Here is a 14,770-nt window from a genome sequence, read left to right as displayed (position 1 = left end):
AAGTACTTAGTCATGCTTTCAGCTCTCTTCATGTCTCTATTCCTTAATTTCTTGCCAAGATTATATTGTACAGCTTAACACCTGGAATTTTATGAATATACTTATCCTTTTCTTTTTGTGGAATCTCTATGGATTTTCCACCCTGATGGTTGAGCAATAACATCTATGCTGCTCTGCTAGTTTTAAAGAACTATTTGAATTTCTATCAGCATTTATCCATAGTTGCATTTTAGTTTTCCCTTCTGATCCCTGAATTCTATTCTAGAAATTGTTATTATCAATGCCAATTAATTATAGTGTTTGAAGAAGTTTAAACTGCTTACAGTTTAAGATTTCATGCTTCTATGAGATCATAAAGTGGGCTATTAGAGATAGAAAAGAAAGAAAAATTCTTCAGTACAATTTAAATGCCTTATTTCCTGTATTAAATGGAAACCATGGGACCAAGAGGGTTATGCTAAGTCTCCTGGCTTTTCTTCCTTTTGAGTAAAATCACTGATGTTGTCTAAATAACCTATGTGTTAGATATATAATGTCTAGATCAACTGTGCTTCAATCTATGAGTCAGTGGAGTAATTAGAACCCAGTAGAATATTTGTAACCAAGAAAATACCAATAAGATAATGTTTTTGCTAAAAATGTTTGCAGCCTTTTGTAAGAAAGCTGCTTTTATTTGTCAGCTTTGAGTTAATCAGAGAAAGGAATGGAATGCAGAACAACTCTCAAAGTGAATTTTTTGAGTAGGTAGCAATGTTGAGGCTGAAGTGAGTGGGGCACAAAAAGTGCCACTGGGGAATTATAGTCTTCATTTCTCCTTATAGGCAGTGAAAAGGTAGGAGAATTTTTGAAAAGCATAAAGGAATCAGTATGACCACATCACTTAGAAAGTATGTTTGCTTTGGATTTTGTATCACTTTCCTTTGAAAATTCTTATTATTGCTTTACTTCTGTCTTACATTTACTTATGTAAATGTCTTACATTTACTTATGTAAATTCTTGGCATTTCTGTATTTTGTTAATAAAAATAACAAATACAGGTAGGGTGGCATTGTTCTTATTTTACGCTAAAGGTTGAACCATTAGAATCAAGAAACACTATTTCAGTGAAAGGATAGAAATTGATTGATATGAAATAGTGTCTTCGATAACTTTGATAGAAATGTATGAGCAGGAAGTGTTGGGTGAAATGCCAAGGACCAGAAGTGAGGCTCCTGAGGCTACAAACGTGATCATCAGGCCTTGAGGAAAGACCTGAGCGTGAAAGGACATTTTCTAATGCTCAGTGTGTTACTAGCACAAGGACAGTCCTTTAAAAAAACTATAGTTTTCATTTTATTTTTTTTATTTTTTTTAAAAAAAGTGCTTTATTTTTTAACATTTTTATTCTTTTAAAATTTTACCCATCTCCCCAGCCCCTCCCTTTTGGCAACCTTCAGCTTGTTCTTTATATTCATGGGTCTATTTCTGTTTTGTTTTATTTATTCATTTGTATTAGATTTTTAGATTCCACATGTAAGTGGAAACATACAGCATTTTTCTTTCTCTGTCTGACTTATTTCACCGAACATAATACCCTCTAAGTCCATCCATGTTGTGGATGAAATGGCAAGATTTCATTCTTTTTTATTGACGAGTAATATTCCATTGTATGTGGTAGTTTTTAAATCTTTATTTTTATTTTATTCATTAATTCATTTATATTTTTAGGTGTGTCAAACCTGAAGAGAAGTCTCTTGGTGTGGGATTACATGCATTTTCCACAAGAGTATTTGGTAAAAATAGTTATCTTTTCTGAACATTACATTAGACCATTATTAAATACTAAGTAAATGAAGTCACTCTTTCAGAGTAACAGTCTAGCAAATATTCCTCCTGCTTGCAAACAGCACTTTGCCATTAGTAGAAGAACGAAGTACAAGAATAAATGGAGAACTTCTTTCTTTTACTTGAAAAAGTCCTATCTGACCTTAATTTGCTTTTCATCTATTAGATTTGAAAAGCAAATGAACAGAAAATTATATGTTACAGTAAAATGTACACATGATAGGCCCAAATATTACAGAAAAAAATATTACAGAAAAAATATTAATTCAATGTTTTTCTCTATTAATAATTTTATGTTGCATTCATCCATCAGATTACCTATCCTTTATAATCTAGAAACTTTACTAAAAGTAATTTCTAATTTCTAATTTCTAACTTTACTAAAAGTAATAAATCTAAAGCATTAGATTTATATTTTATTAAACTTCATTTGTTTTACAAATAGATAAAATTGACATCTTTCCAAACAAAAGAATGTACCTTAATTTTTACCTTTTTGATGGATTTTTCTTTCTCCCTTTTATTGTAGCTGGAATTCCTGCGCCTATATATTTTGGTGCTTTAATAGACTCTACATGTTTACACTGGGCAACTTTGAAATCTGGTGAGTCAGGAGCATGCAGGATATATGATTCCACCAACTTCAGGTAAAGATATTTTTTTAAACATCTTTTCTTCTTAGCGTAGACTCTGCCTAAGATGGCATCACTCACATCTAACATTTTCTTGTCAAGTGACTAGTTTATTTTTGCTTTGTTTCCAGAATAGTTAATGATACTATATCTTCATTTTTTATTTGTATACTAGAATTTTATTTCCTCATTATTCTCAAAGTATTTTATAAATATAAGCATGGCGATTTCCTTAACATAGCATTTCAAAATGTTGTTTGTTAAGTTGGTTGCAGTCAATACATTATTGGTGGTAATGGCTGTATATAAGCTACCTATCTAAATTTAAATTACATCATTCTCTAAAGTATCTCCATGTCATCTCACATCACTTGAGAATCTTAGTAGCCTCAATCCTTCTTCCTTTCATCTTCCACCTCTGATCTCCAAACTACTTGTTCTCTCTCATTACATTTAGCTGACATAATAGTCTTCATGTCTCTTACTTTTTGTTAATGTAGATTTGATTTTGAACAAAACACATGTGATAATATTAACCAGTTTTTGACCAAAATTCTTCCATTTTTTTCTATTTCATGTTCTTTTTCATTTGGAGACCTGAATTTCATTTAAATCTGTATTAACTTCTCCTGATGGGGTAGTAAGAAAACTCTTTCAGAATTTACCAAAAAACAAAACAAAAAAACAATTTAGCGCTGTTTAAACATTCTAAAGTCATATCTTGATCAGTAAAAGGACTGTCAAGGACTTCACGCTCAAGAACTATGAAGAGAGCAGACAGCGTGAGAGTCATGCTTTTCATAGTTCCTCTTTTACCTAAAGTTTCACTGGGGTTATGTGGAGGTGGGCCCAGTGTATACTGTACATGCAATGGGTTTGTATCATGGTTGAGGAACCCTGTGGATTTCTAGTATAGGTTGGCTTCATCCTGCTACTTGGATTCCTGTTGATAATGGCCTTTTGATAACAGCATTCATCAAATGCTATTTCAGACAAAATAATTATATTTGGTACCATCCTCAGTCAGAATAAGTAGAATGACGAAGTTGCATTCATGAGAAAATTCACCAGAAACTAAATATAGTATAGAAACAAGAGGCATATATTTTTGGTAGACAATTCTCCATGGGTCCCTTGCATTTCTGTATAGCTTGTTAACAGAGGCTTTTGTTCTGTACTATTTTTTCAAGAATGTTTTAGCAACACATGACCTTGGAAGATATTGATGGTGCTTCCGTCTGGAGCAGAGTTTGTTGTCCAGGATGATAAAGTAAAATCTGCCTCTGGGACTAAAGTTGGCAGATTTGTTTACAACACATTTAAAAGATTGCGATTTCCTAAACATGGGCTTTCTTAGCTGTGACCTAAACCCAATGTGTGTACAACATTCACCTGGGCCTCTTTCTGTGTCACCTCTTTGGGACTGGGGGATTAAGGAAAACTAACCTGAACATGAAGCTTGGGTTAACTGCTGTACCGCAGTAAAAAAGTCCTTTGTCTCTAACCATGGTGTCTTGTATCTCTGCCAGCATCTATGCAGCTATGGAAGGTTAACCTGTTAGCTTAAAATCCAGATAAAATCTAGGACTTTTTTAAAGTTCTCGAGAATAGAAATACTGATTACATTTTGCCAAAAATTTGAAGATTATCACTTACATTTATTCCCATCTAATAGAAAGGGAGAGAAATATTAAGAACATTTCAATGGAATAAGAAATAGGAAAAAGCAGCACGTTAAATAAATTGAAAAAATAAGCCTAAATGTACTAGGTTTCACAATAACTACAAATAAATTGAACTTGCTTTTTAAAAGGTAGTGACTTTCACATTGGAGTTTTCAAAATTTCAGCTATATGTTATTTATAAGAGTCAGAATATAAGATTGTTATAAGAATATAATGCAGAGAAAGGTTGAAGACAAAGGTCAGAAAAAATATACCAGGCAGATATTAAATCAAGCTTCTGTGGTTACATTAATGGCTGTGAGACAAAGTAGAACTTATTAATAAAATGAAAAGGATTAATACAGTTAAAGAGGATATTACTTAAAAATAAAAGAAACACTTTATCAAGGATATATAATAGTTACAGACCCATATAAATTTATTATCAATATAACCTCAAATATATAAAACAAAAACTGACAAAATTGCAAGAAAAAAGTTTACAGAGTGGAAAGTTTCAACACACTTCTCTAACAAGTGAATATGAAATACAGAAGATATGAATTGCTAGATTGTATGAGTTATCTCATACATATATAGCAATTTTAAATCCAACCATAGAATATATATTCTTCTCAAGCCTATAGTAAGCATTTATAACAATTGACCAGTCCTATGCCATAAAGAAACTAAAAAAAAAAATCCAAATGTTGACACCATAAAACCTGTTTTCTGTCCCCAATGGAATTAGAAACCTGTGATAAAATATTGCTAACCCCCATGTTTGGAATTGCTCATGGGTTAAAGAAAGAATAAATAAAAATAAAAATAATTAAGTAACTAGAACTTTTATGTCAATGAAAGCACTGAATAGAAAAAGTTATGGGATGAAGCTAATCCAGCATTCAGAGGGATATTTAGAACTTTAAATGTATATCTATATTTTAAAAAGACGGAATATTGAACTCAAAATTAAGAAAGGACAGCAAAATAACTTCAAGTAAAGTAGAACAACCTGACAAATGATTCAATAAGTTACATATTGACTCATTTCCTATCTTAAATAAGAACAATAGATACAATATGTTTTTAAAATTCCAAAGGGCCACATCTAGGTTCAAAGATATTCTAAACATCATCCTGGACATCCTGTTTTCCTGAACCAAATATAAACAGAAACAAATGGAGTAAACAGAACTGAATTCAAAGGCCGAATGTAAAGGCTCTGAGCCTAGAAACAGGAAGTGGTTTCTAGAGCAGCTTCCAAAGGAAAAATAAAGTACTTCCAAGGAGTCGAGAGACTCAATACAGATTCAATGCTTTAATTCAAGTGGTGGGGTAGAACACCCTTGGACTGGGTTGAATAGTATCCCTCAAAATTTAATGTCCACATATAACCTCAGAATATCTTATTTGGAAATAGGGTCTTTGCAAATGGATTTAGTAATTAAGATAAGGTCACACTGGATTAGAGTTGGCCCTAAATCCAATCACTGGTGTCCTTATAAGAGGAAAGGAGACACAGAGACACATGGAGAACACCATGTGGTGATAAAGGTAGAGATTGCAGCCATGCATCTGCAAACCAAGGAATGATAAGGATTGCTAGAAGCTCGTACCAGCTAGGAAGAATATAGGAAAGATTCTTTCCTGGAGCCTTCAGAGGAAGCTAGCCTGACCAACACCTTGATTTTAGACTTCTCACCTCCAGAATTCTGAAAGAATAAATTTCTTCTGTTTTAAGCCATCAAATTTGTGGTGCTTTGTTTCAGCAGTGCTAGAAGGCTAATGCAAACCTCACTGTAACAGTGGTTACACAAACAATCAAAAATCTTTTGCAGATCATTGCTGTGTTAGTAAGGAGGGAATAATACACAGATATGACAAAGAACTAAACCAAGTTATATGTTCCCTCTGTGGTTATTCCTAGTATCACTACGGAAAATCACTCAAAATTATAAGAACTAGGTTGGAGTTAGGACGTGGGGAATTGGGGAAAGCAAAGGAAAATTTATCAGATTTGGAGGAGTATATACAAATAGCCAAGAAAATAAAACCAAAACAAACAACCAGCAATAACAATAAAATACACAAAAGGAGCTTGCAAACTAAAAATTAAAAACATGTGAATAAATTCAATAGTAAAAAAACATAAGCACACAAATTACCAATTGGAAGATGATTTCATTGAAGATTAAATTTAATTTCAGAGTATGACAAAGGTTTTAAAATAAGTATGCTTGACCTGCTAAATAGGATTAAAAAGTAGTAAATGGATGACATTTACTATCCATTAAAAATGGACAAGAAATAATGAAAAGAAAACTAGCAGAAATATCACAAAGAACTCTTAGAAATATTAGAAATTAAATGTATAGCATTGAAATAATAAAAGCAATCCTAAATATATAATAAATTTCAAGTCAATGTGATTAAAATGAGAATTGGTGAACTAGAAGAGAGTACAAAAGAATTTATTTAAAATGTAAATTAATGATCTGAAATGATTAAACAAAAATTAACTACCTAAGCAATATTAATGACCAATTAACAATTAAAACATATTTTAGAAGATTTCTAAAAAAGAGAATGAAGAAAACGGCAGAGATAACTTTAAGAATGGTTTAGAATTTTCTAGAATTTAAGAGAGACATGAATTTTTAGATAAAAAGTGCATTTCAAATGCCTAATAGAATAAATATAAATAGACATATCAGAGTAAAATTACAAACACTCAAGGTTAAAAAAAAAAAAAAGAACAAACATTAAAGTTACCCAGAGAAATAAACATGTAGCCTACAAAGAAATAACAATTAGATCAATAGCAGACAGGTCACCAACAACAGCAGATCCTAATATTTTTATGATCCTTATTGCTTTTGGTTTGTGTTGAAACAAAAACACAAATCTGAGAGCGATAAATGGGCAAATATGGCTGCATGTAATGTTTTAAATTTTATGTACAACAGAAGGTACTGTCAATGATAAAGTGTGATAGGACACAAACTGGGAGCATAGGGAACTCTCATACACTGTTGGTGGTGAAAAAAAGACCATGCAGAGAACTTTTGGGCTATATTTACTAAGTGGCATAACCTACGACGCTGAGACATATTTTAGAGAAACTCTTGCTTACATGCACAGGAAGACATGTAAAAGGGGGGTTATTGCAGTATTTTGATATTAGAAAAAATTTGAATAAAAGTGTCCAATAGGAAAAAAGATTAATAATTTGTAGTGTGTTCATACATTGGAGTTTGGTGCAATAGTTAAAAATAAACAAAGTAGAACTCAAGTATAAACATAGTTTTAAAATGGTGAGTTAATACAGAAAATTTCAGAATAAAAATGTAGTATTACGCCAATTATTTAAAATGTAAAAATATATAAAATAATTGTACATATCAAGAATGTATACATACATACACTTTGCACAACTATAAAAATAAACTAGGAACAAAATCCATAAAATTCAACATAGTGTTACTTCTGGGTTGGGTTTAGAAGGTAATAAATAGGGTCATAGGGGTATACAGAGGACTTAAATGTATTAGTATTTTCTTCTAAATTGGTCTGAAATAAAAATAGAAAAATTTAATCATTTAAAAAACCTGGGTGGTGAGTGCAGACATGTTTAAAGTTTTTCCCCTGTATTCTTGAAATGTTTCATAATAGAGAATTATAGAAGTAGAAAGATGAACATAAAAGCACAAATTAATAGACTATACATAGATATAACAAAAAATAAAAATCTGTGTTTTTTAAAATATTAAAATATAATGATAATGACAATTATCTGGAAAAGCAAATAAAAGGAGATACAAATAAACACTATTAAGAATGCAAAAGGGAATATATGTGTAAGTACAGTTACTTAGGGATTTTAGATATAACAATTTGGAAACAAATGAAAATTTTCTAAAATATAAAAATTTATGTATAAAATAAAATATGTATTACCAAATTTTACTATATATAAAAAAAGAATTTTTTTTATAGCTGTCAAACTGAATCAGTCAAAATCCCCATCTTCTAAAGGACCAAGTCTACATGCTTTTAACACAAGTTTTACAAATCTTCAATAAACTGATGATGATTCCCACACTATACAAGTTATACTGAGAGGTGGAAAAAAAAGAAGAAATATCTCCCAATTCATTTTACAAAGCTAACACAATATTGACATTTACGTTAGACAAGTTCAGTACAAGGAAAAAAGGATAGGCTGATTTTACTTATACATGCAAAAATCCTAAGTAAAAAAATTAACAATTGAACCTAATAATGTATAAAAACTAACTGATAAGAGTTTGTTTTAGGCATGCAAAGATGGTTCAACATCAGAAAAAGCCTATTAATGTGATACAGTCTATTAACAAAATAAAGGGGGGGAATATTGGATCTTCTACTAACTACATTCAGAAAAATGATTTGGTGATATTTTACACATTAATAATTAAGACTCTGAGCAAATTCAGTAAAGAGGAAGTTCCTTAACCTAATTAAGGTCATCTCAAAGATAACAAGAGTAAGTATCGTAATTAATGGTGACTCTTTGGAAGCATTCTTATTAAATACTGGACTAAAACTGCAATTACTGTCAGTATTAAATTCAAGTTAGAGATTCTATTCAATGTGAAAAAATAAAATAAAAAGTTACAAAAGATTAGAAAAGTAGAAAATAAATTTGGATTTTCTGGATGAAAAAATGCCAAAAAAAGGAAATATTTTAACAAACAGAATTGATACACGAGTTCAGAAAATTTGCTTATGTATGATCAAACTGCAAAACACTTTAATGCTATTGTTCTTATGGGAATAAAATATTAATAAAGTTATGTAAAACTAGTTTGTATTCACCACACTATCTATTTAAGATTTAATATATTTTAACTTTTTTTTTGAACAGATACATCTACCTCGGATTGCCAGCAGCACTAAGAGGATCAAGCTTTATTCCAGCCATTTTGGTCCTAATTATTTTGAGGAAGTATCATCCACCTGGTGAAAGTACCTCTTCAGGAACTGCACATGTAGAGGGAAAGGTTACAGGGAAGGAAAATGAGTGCCAAGAAATGGACCAACTTTCCAAAATTTTGAATGATAATGAATTGAAAACTAAACTGTAATGGCCTATTATATCATGCTTCAGAGTTGGAGAACACACTACAACTTAACTGTTTTTAAAAATCAATAGAGGTACTGCAGATAACTTTTTCTTGACTTTAAGAACCTCACAATTTATTTTTTTCACTCAAGATAAAAAAATGTTCACTGATGGTATTTCTGAGGCATCATGGCATTTGAGGTTTTCCTCAGAGGGACATTTATAACAATCCTCAAAACAGGATATTAGAGCCAACTTTATTTTTCATTAAAACAGCAATTTCTCTTTTAACTCATGCACAATAAGAGTATATTTCCCAGGTCTTTTTTTTAATGATTCTAAAAATTTCCTGTTATGAAAATCTATTTAATTCCATTGCATTTCTGCTTTGATATTGGGATTAGAGACAGAAATTGTCATCCTGCTTATGTGAATAAGTATTTAAATTGATTACTTCCACGTGAAAGAAGCCTATGTCTTCTATTTTATTTAGAAATTGTTCTTTAACTCCTCCTATTCATTCCAGACATGACTCTGAAAGTAGATTGCTCATTAATATGCCATCATTTGCTTTCAATTAATACTTTGCCTTATTGCTCATGTTATATATTTGTTCATTTTGTTCAGAGTACTGAAAAACTTAGTAAGCTTATTAAAAATCATGTAGCAAAGATTGTTGGAATTTTATTTTTTTTCAGCAGTTCAAACCTGGTGGCTAAACTCTCTCTTAAATACAAGTATCTGAGTCGAAGGATAAAAAGGTAATATTAGAAAAACACTTGTCCTTAAAGTTTGCTTGTAGTGAAGATATTGTCAAAGGAATACTTTCCCAGATTCAAGAGGCCTCCTTAGACCAATGTTTATATCACCCACAGTGTCCTAGTTAAAACACAAGCATTAGCTTTCCATAAACCATCTTAGAGAATGAAGCTTTTAAAAAGTAGCTTCTGTTATGAAACTGAGGTTAATAAAATTCAAGATGCACATTTAAAATTAAATCTACTCACAGTATTAGTTTAGAAACTAAGGATACAGTACAAGAGACCTTATGGGTGATACGGGTTTCTGCTTCAAAAAAGTAGAATGAACAGCCATGTTTATCTACTCCTTATTCTCCCTCATATTCTTTATCCCATTGAAATGATAGTACATATAAAAGATATAAATCTCTAATGGCAAGGAGAATAAGAAAAAGAAGAATGGAAGAAGTGGGTGCCAATATGGTATAGTTATTTATGTGTAATAAAGGAAATGGGTGTGTCTCTAGGGATAGAACAGAGTGGGAGAAGCTGTAATCCAGAATGTACTTAGAAGCAATATAGGTAGGAGCCTCTGGTGGCAAGCTCAAAGAATACAAGTTGGGCTGGATAGAAAATGGGCCAGTTACTTGCAGGACTGTCTACAGATATTTTTAAGACTAACATGATTTTCTCAACAGTTGGATGTGCCATATAAGAAAAAAGCAATTCAGATGAAAAAGACTGGGTAGAACAAGTTTTGGGGAAAGAATTAAAATTAAGCAATGGACTCCTGAAGTTTGAGACTTTATCTTGGGAGTATTAAACATAACCATGACTCAAGACAGGGACAGTTTTGAAACATGAGAGAGGAGCTAAAACCGTTGGAAATAAAGAATGTAACTCAAGGGAGGTATGACTGCAGCAATGAGGTACAGTTGAGTGTTAGGATCTAATGACATGAAATTTGGATCTGCTTTTTGTGGAGTGGAGGAAGTGGGGAGAATGGTCTGGAAGGTAAAAAAGGGTTGTGAGAAAAAGTAAACAGCTACCACATAAGAAGTTTTTTGCAGGGAACAGTGTCAAGAGGAAACTGGATTTTGGTTAGAGTGCAGTAATGAAGAAAATACCCATTTATGAGTTTGAGAATATAGATAGTTTGAGTATATAGATGGTTTGGGTGATGAGGGACTCGAAGTTCCAGAGGACAAAGTGAAAATAAGCAGATTTCAGGAAATGGAGACTGAGAGAAAAAGGTAGATAATTGGAGAAGTATGGAAATTAGACTTATGGAAATTAGAAGAAAGGGGATGAGAGATAACTAGGAATTCTGAAGCTTGTTGGATCACTGACATGAGATCAGTTCTGACAGATTTCAAGGCAGATAGTGTTGGTGAGACCATGAGTGTGAAAACTAAGAGAAGTCATGAGTGGGCTCCTTCATGACCCCTTATTATAGGGTCAGATTGGAGAAGCAGAATCTTACTTGAGTATCAGTGGCTCTTTTTTGACTTCTATTGAAGAAATGATCAAAGTAAGTAAGTTTTGCTTTGTTCACAGTCCACCCACTTGAATACTCTCAGTGGAGTATAGTAGGCCCAGAGAGACATGATTTTGGACCCAGTTCCATGGGCTTACTCTTATCCCTGCTGGGAAAGAAGAGTGTTTACTCTGAGAGCATAGGATTCTCTCTTGACACTTCTTGGTGGAGGAAAGAAGATCAGAGAAAGTAGGTGTTAGAGTGCTTTGTGATCTCTCATGACCTCGGTTGTTACAGTCCACGAGGCCTGGGGAGGTCAGTTCTTATTCTAAGTACTTGTACTACCTTATGATAGGGTAGAGGTAATGGCATAGCAGACAGAAGTAGAGAAGAGAAGCAGGAGGAAAATAGGTAGTGGGAAGTCTAGGGTCACTAATGTCCTTACGTAAAATTGTGGGGAGTCGTAATAGAATTAGAAATGGTTTAATGTATTACTTATAATTCTATGTGTAACCAATCTTTACAGGAACTTAAAAAATAAGAACTTAAAAAACACAGAAATTGGGAAAAGAAATGTACAGGGAAGGGGAGGAAATAACCATTCTTTATATTGTATAGCATAAAGCTTATATATTTTAAACTTGATAAATTAAGATAAAATTGGCATAAACATATTTGAATTGTTTAAAAGTGTTTGCACCTGTGCCATTGGATTTTCATAAGGAGAGCAAAAAACAATACATTCATCTTTCATTTTAGTTCCTTTTATACTCTGATTTTCCCCCTTGTGCATGCAAAACATGATTAAAAATAATATTTCATAAAGAATAACACATCAGCAAAGCAATATTAATAAAAAAATAAGAATGGATTTTACAGAAAGAGATGAAATTGAGTCCTCTAATTATAAGAGTTGTTGAAACTCTCCAATGGGTGTTTACTGAACAATTGTTTTCTCATTTCTACACGTCATTCTAGACAATATGTGTGTTGGTGTCCACATGTGAAGAAGGTGGTAACTAAGTTGTAGGCTGTAGAATTCAAGTAGAATTCAAGTGGTGCCATTTTATTAGAGTGAACAAATATACACAGAACAACAAATAACTCTACCAGGTAACTTTACACACTATGAACATATGGTGAGTCACTAAGTAATCACATTTTTTTACATAAGCTTCTCATTCAGGTCATGGTGGGAAATGATGACTCTGAATTGATGAAGAGGAAGAAAAACATCCAATACTGATTGATAAAATAGTGAAGCAAATGTAAGAATATCTCCTTTGCTGCTGGATACAGTTACAGATTACAGTTTCGATCAAGGAGATATTGGCAGAGCTTGCTAATTGGGAAGGGGGAGGGATTTCTTTCTGAAATAAAAAGAAAGCTTTCTAAGAATACATTTTATCCTTTCCCTTCTCTTTCCCTAACTGTGGATATTAGGCCTCAAGGATCAGGAAGGAGCCATCTTGCAACCAAGAGGCAAGAAGCATAGGGTTGAAAGGCAACCCTTGAAGGACGGGAAGATGGCTAGAGCCTGGCTACCTGATGCAGCACTGAAAACATGCACCAGTAGGGGCAAGGCTAAGTTTTGTGGAGTTTTAAGCTTATAAAATTTGAAAGGTGGGCCCATGTAAGAAAACATTAAAATTATAAACATAAAATAGGTTAAAAAAGTGAATACTTAGAATGAGAAAAAAATCACAACAAATTCCATGTGATGTGCTTTAGGCTATACACATGATTTAAAACCCATACTGCAAGCATTATAGTTAAATGGAACTATTAAAGCTTTCTTGCTGATGTTGGAAGTGAGAAGACAGTACCTGCTGTCACCATCTATTCAATATTATGTCAGAGCAAAGGAAATGGGAAGAAAAAGAATTAAAATTTGTAAGGATAAGAAAAAATAAAGCTATCATTGACATGTTTTGTATGCATAAAATCCCAAAGTTACTGCAGTTAAACTATTGCAATTAATAAGTGAATTTTAATAAAGTTCACTGTATACAAGAGCAACACACAAAATCAAATGTAGTTTTTCACATACCAATAGCAATTAGGAAATTATATTAGTATACCATACTAGTTAGTGTAGCATCAAAACAAACAAACCAAAAAAACAAAAAACATTGAAATTCTAGCAATAAATCTCATAGCAGGTGTCTAAGACCTCTACTTTCAAAGCTATAAAACAATTCAGAGAAATTAAGACCTATATAATGTTTATCGATTTAAAGATCTAATATTGTAAGGATGTCAGATAAGTCAAAATTTACCTAGAGGTTCAGTCAAATCTCAAACAAAATTACAGCATTTTTTGAAATGTGGACATTGACAAAATTATTTTGGCCTTTACAAGTTTGATAAGTTCAAAACTATCTTTCACTAATATTTTTGACAACTAAATAAAATGACTGCTATAAAAGTTACAGGAGAGAGAGAGAGAGAGAGAGAGAGAGAGAGAGAGAGAGAGAGAGAGACTGAGATTCTTCCCAGCAGCAATGATATACTACTGTACTAAATTTCTTAGAATGGGTAATGGTGGGGGTGGCAGGGGGTATGAAGAGATATTTAGGTGGCTTTAATATGAGGTGGGAAACCTCACTCTTTTCATAATTCTGTAGATTTTCTTAAGAATTGGGAGAAAAATCACTTGCAGAACTAGTATACGAGGTCAGACAATTAAGTTTGCGAACTCATCCTAGAAAAAGTGCTACATACCTCATTGCTGAATATCGCTATGGTTACCTTCGAAGTACTCCCCTTGGGAAGCTATGAATGGATGCTAGTGCCTAGTTCACCCTTCAAAGCAATTTTGGAACTCTTTTTCTGGAATGGCCATCAGAGCTGTCATTGTATTACTCTTGATGTTCTGAATGTCATAAAAATGTCTTCCTTTCAATATTTCCTTTATTTTCAGGTAAAGAAAGAAGTCATTGGGGGCCATATCAGGTGAATAGGGAGGGTGTTCCAACAGTTATTTGTTTACTGGCTAAAAACTCCCTCACAGACAGCACCGTGTGAGCTGGTGCATTGTCGTGATGCAAGAGCCATGAATTGTTGGAGAAAAGTTCAGGTCGTCTAACTTTTTCACGCAGCCTTTTCAGCACTTCCAAATAGTAAACTTGGTTAACTGTCCAGTTGGTACAAATTCATAATGAACAATCCCTCTGATATCAAAAAAGTTTAGCAACATCATTGCAACAAGTTTGCAAACTTAATTGTCATACCTCAATATACGCTTATACACCTAATAATTTCTAACAAGTTTGCCACATTGGCAATGTTCTTGTAGTCATGACAAACAACAGATGTGTTTGCA

At 32.6% G+C, this 14,770-nt stretch overlaps 1 protein-coding gene across 10 annotated transcripts in view; it reads left to right on the top strand.

The window, feature by feature from the left end:
• The window catches only part of SLCO1A2 (solute carrier organic anion transporter family member 1A2), a 64,498-nt gene extending 54,597 nt beyond the window's left edge, over nt 1–9,901 (top strand). For all 10 annotated transcript variants that reach the window (XM_074325943.2, XM_074325945.2, XM_074325942.2 and 7 more), the window contains 3 exons: nt 1,709–1,773; nt 2,355–2,472; nt 9,031–9,901. In XM_074325943.2, the coding sequence (XP_074182044.2) occupies nt 1,709–1,773; nt 2,355–2,472; nt 9,031–9,250 (403 nt within the window). In that variant the 3' untranslated portion in view covers nt 9,251–9,901. The remainder of the gene's footprint in view (nt 1–1,708; nt 1,774–2,354; nt 2,473–9,030) is intronic.
• Nucleotides 9,902–14,770: the final 4,869 nt, after the last annotated feature.

The sequence above is a fragment of the Rhinolophus sinicus genome, chromosome 1 (genome assembly GCF_057876585.1).
Source record: "Rhinolophus sinicus isolate RSI-liver-muscle chromosome 1, RSI-T2T, whole genome shotgun sequence".
NCBI classification, from domain to species: Eukaryota; Metazoa; Chordata; class Mammalia; order Chiroptera; family Rhinolophidae; genus Rhinolophus; species Rhinolophus sinicus.
Note: the sequence above shows the minus strand (reverse complement) of the source record. Positions and strands in the feature narration are given on the sequence as shown.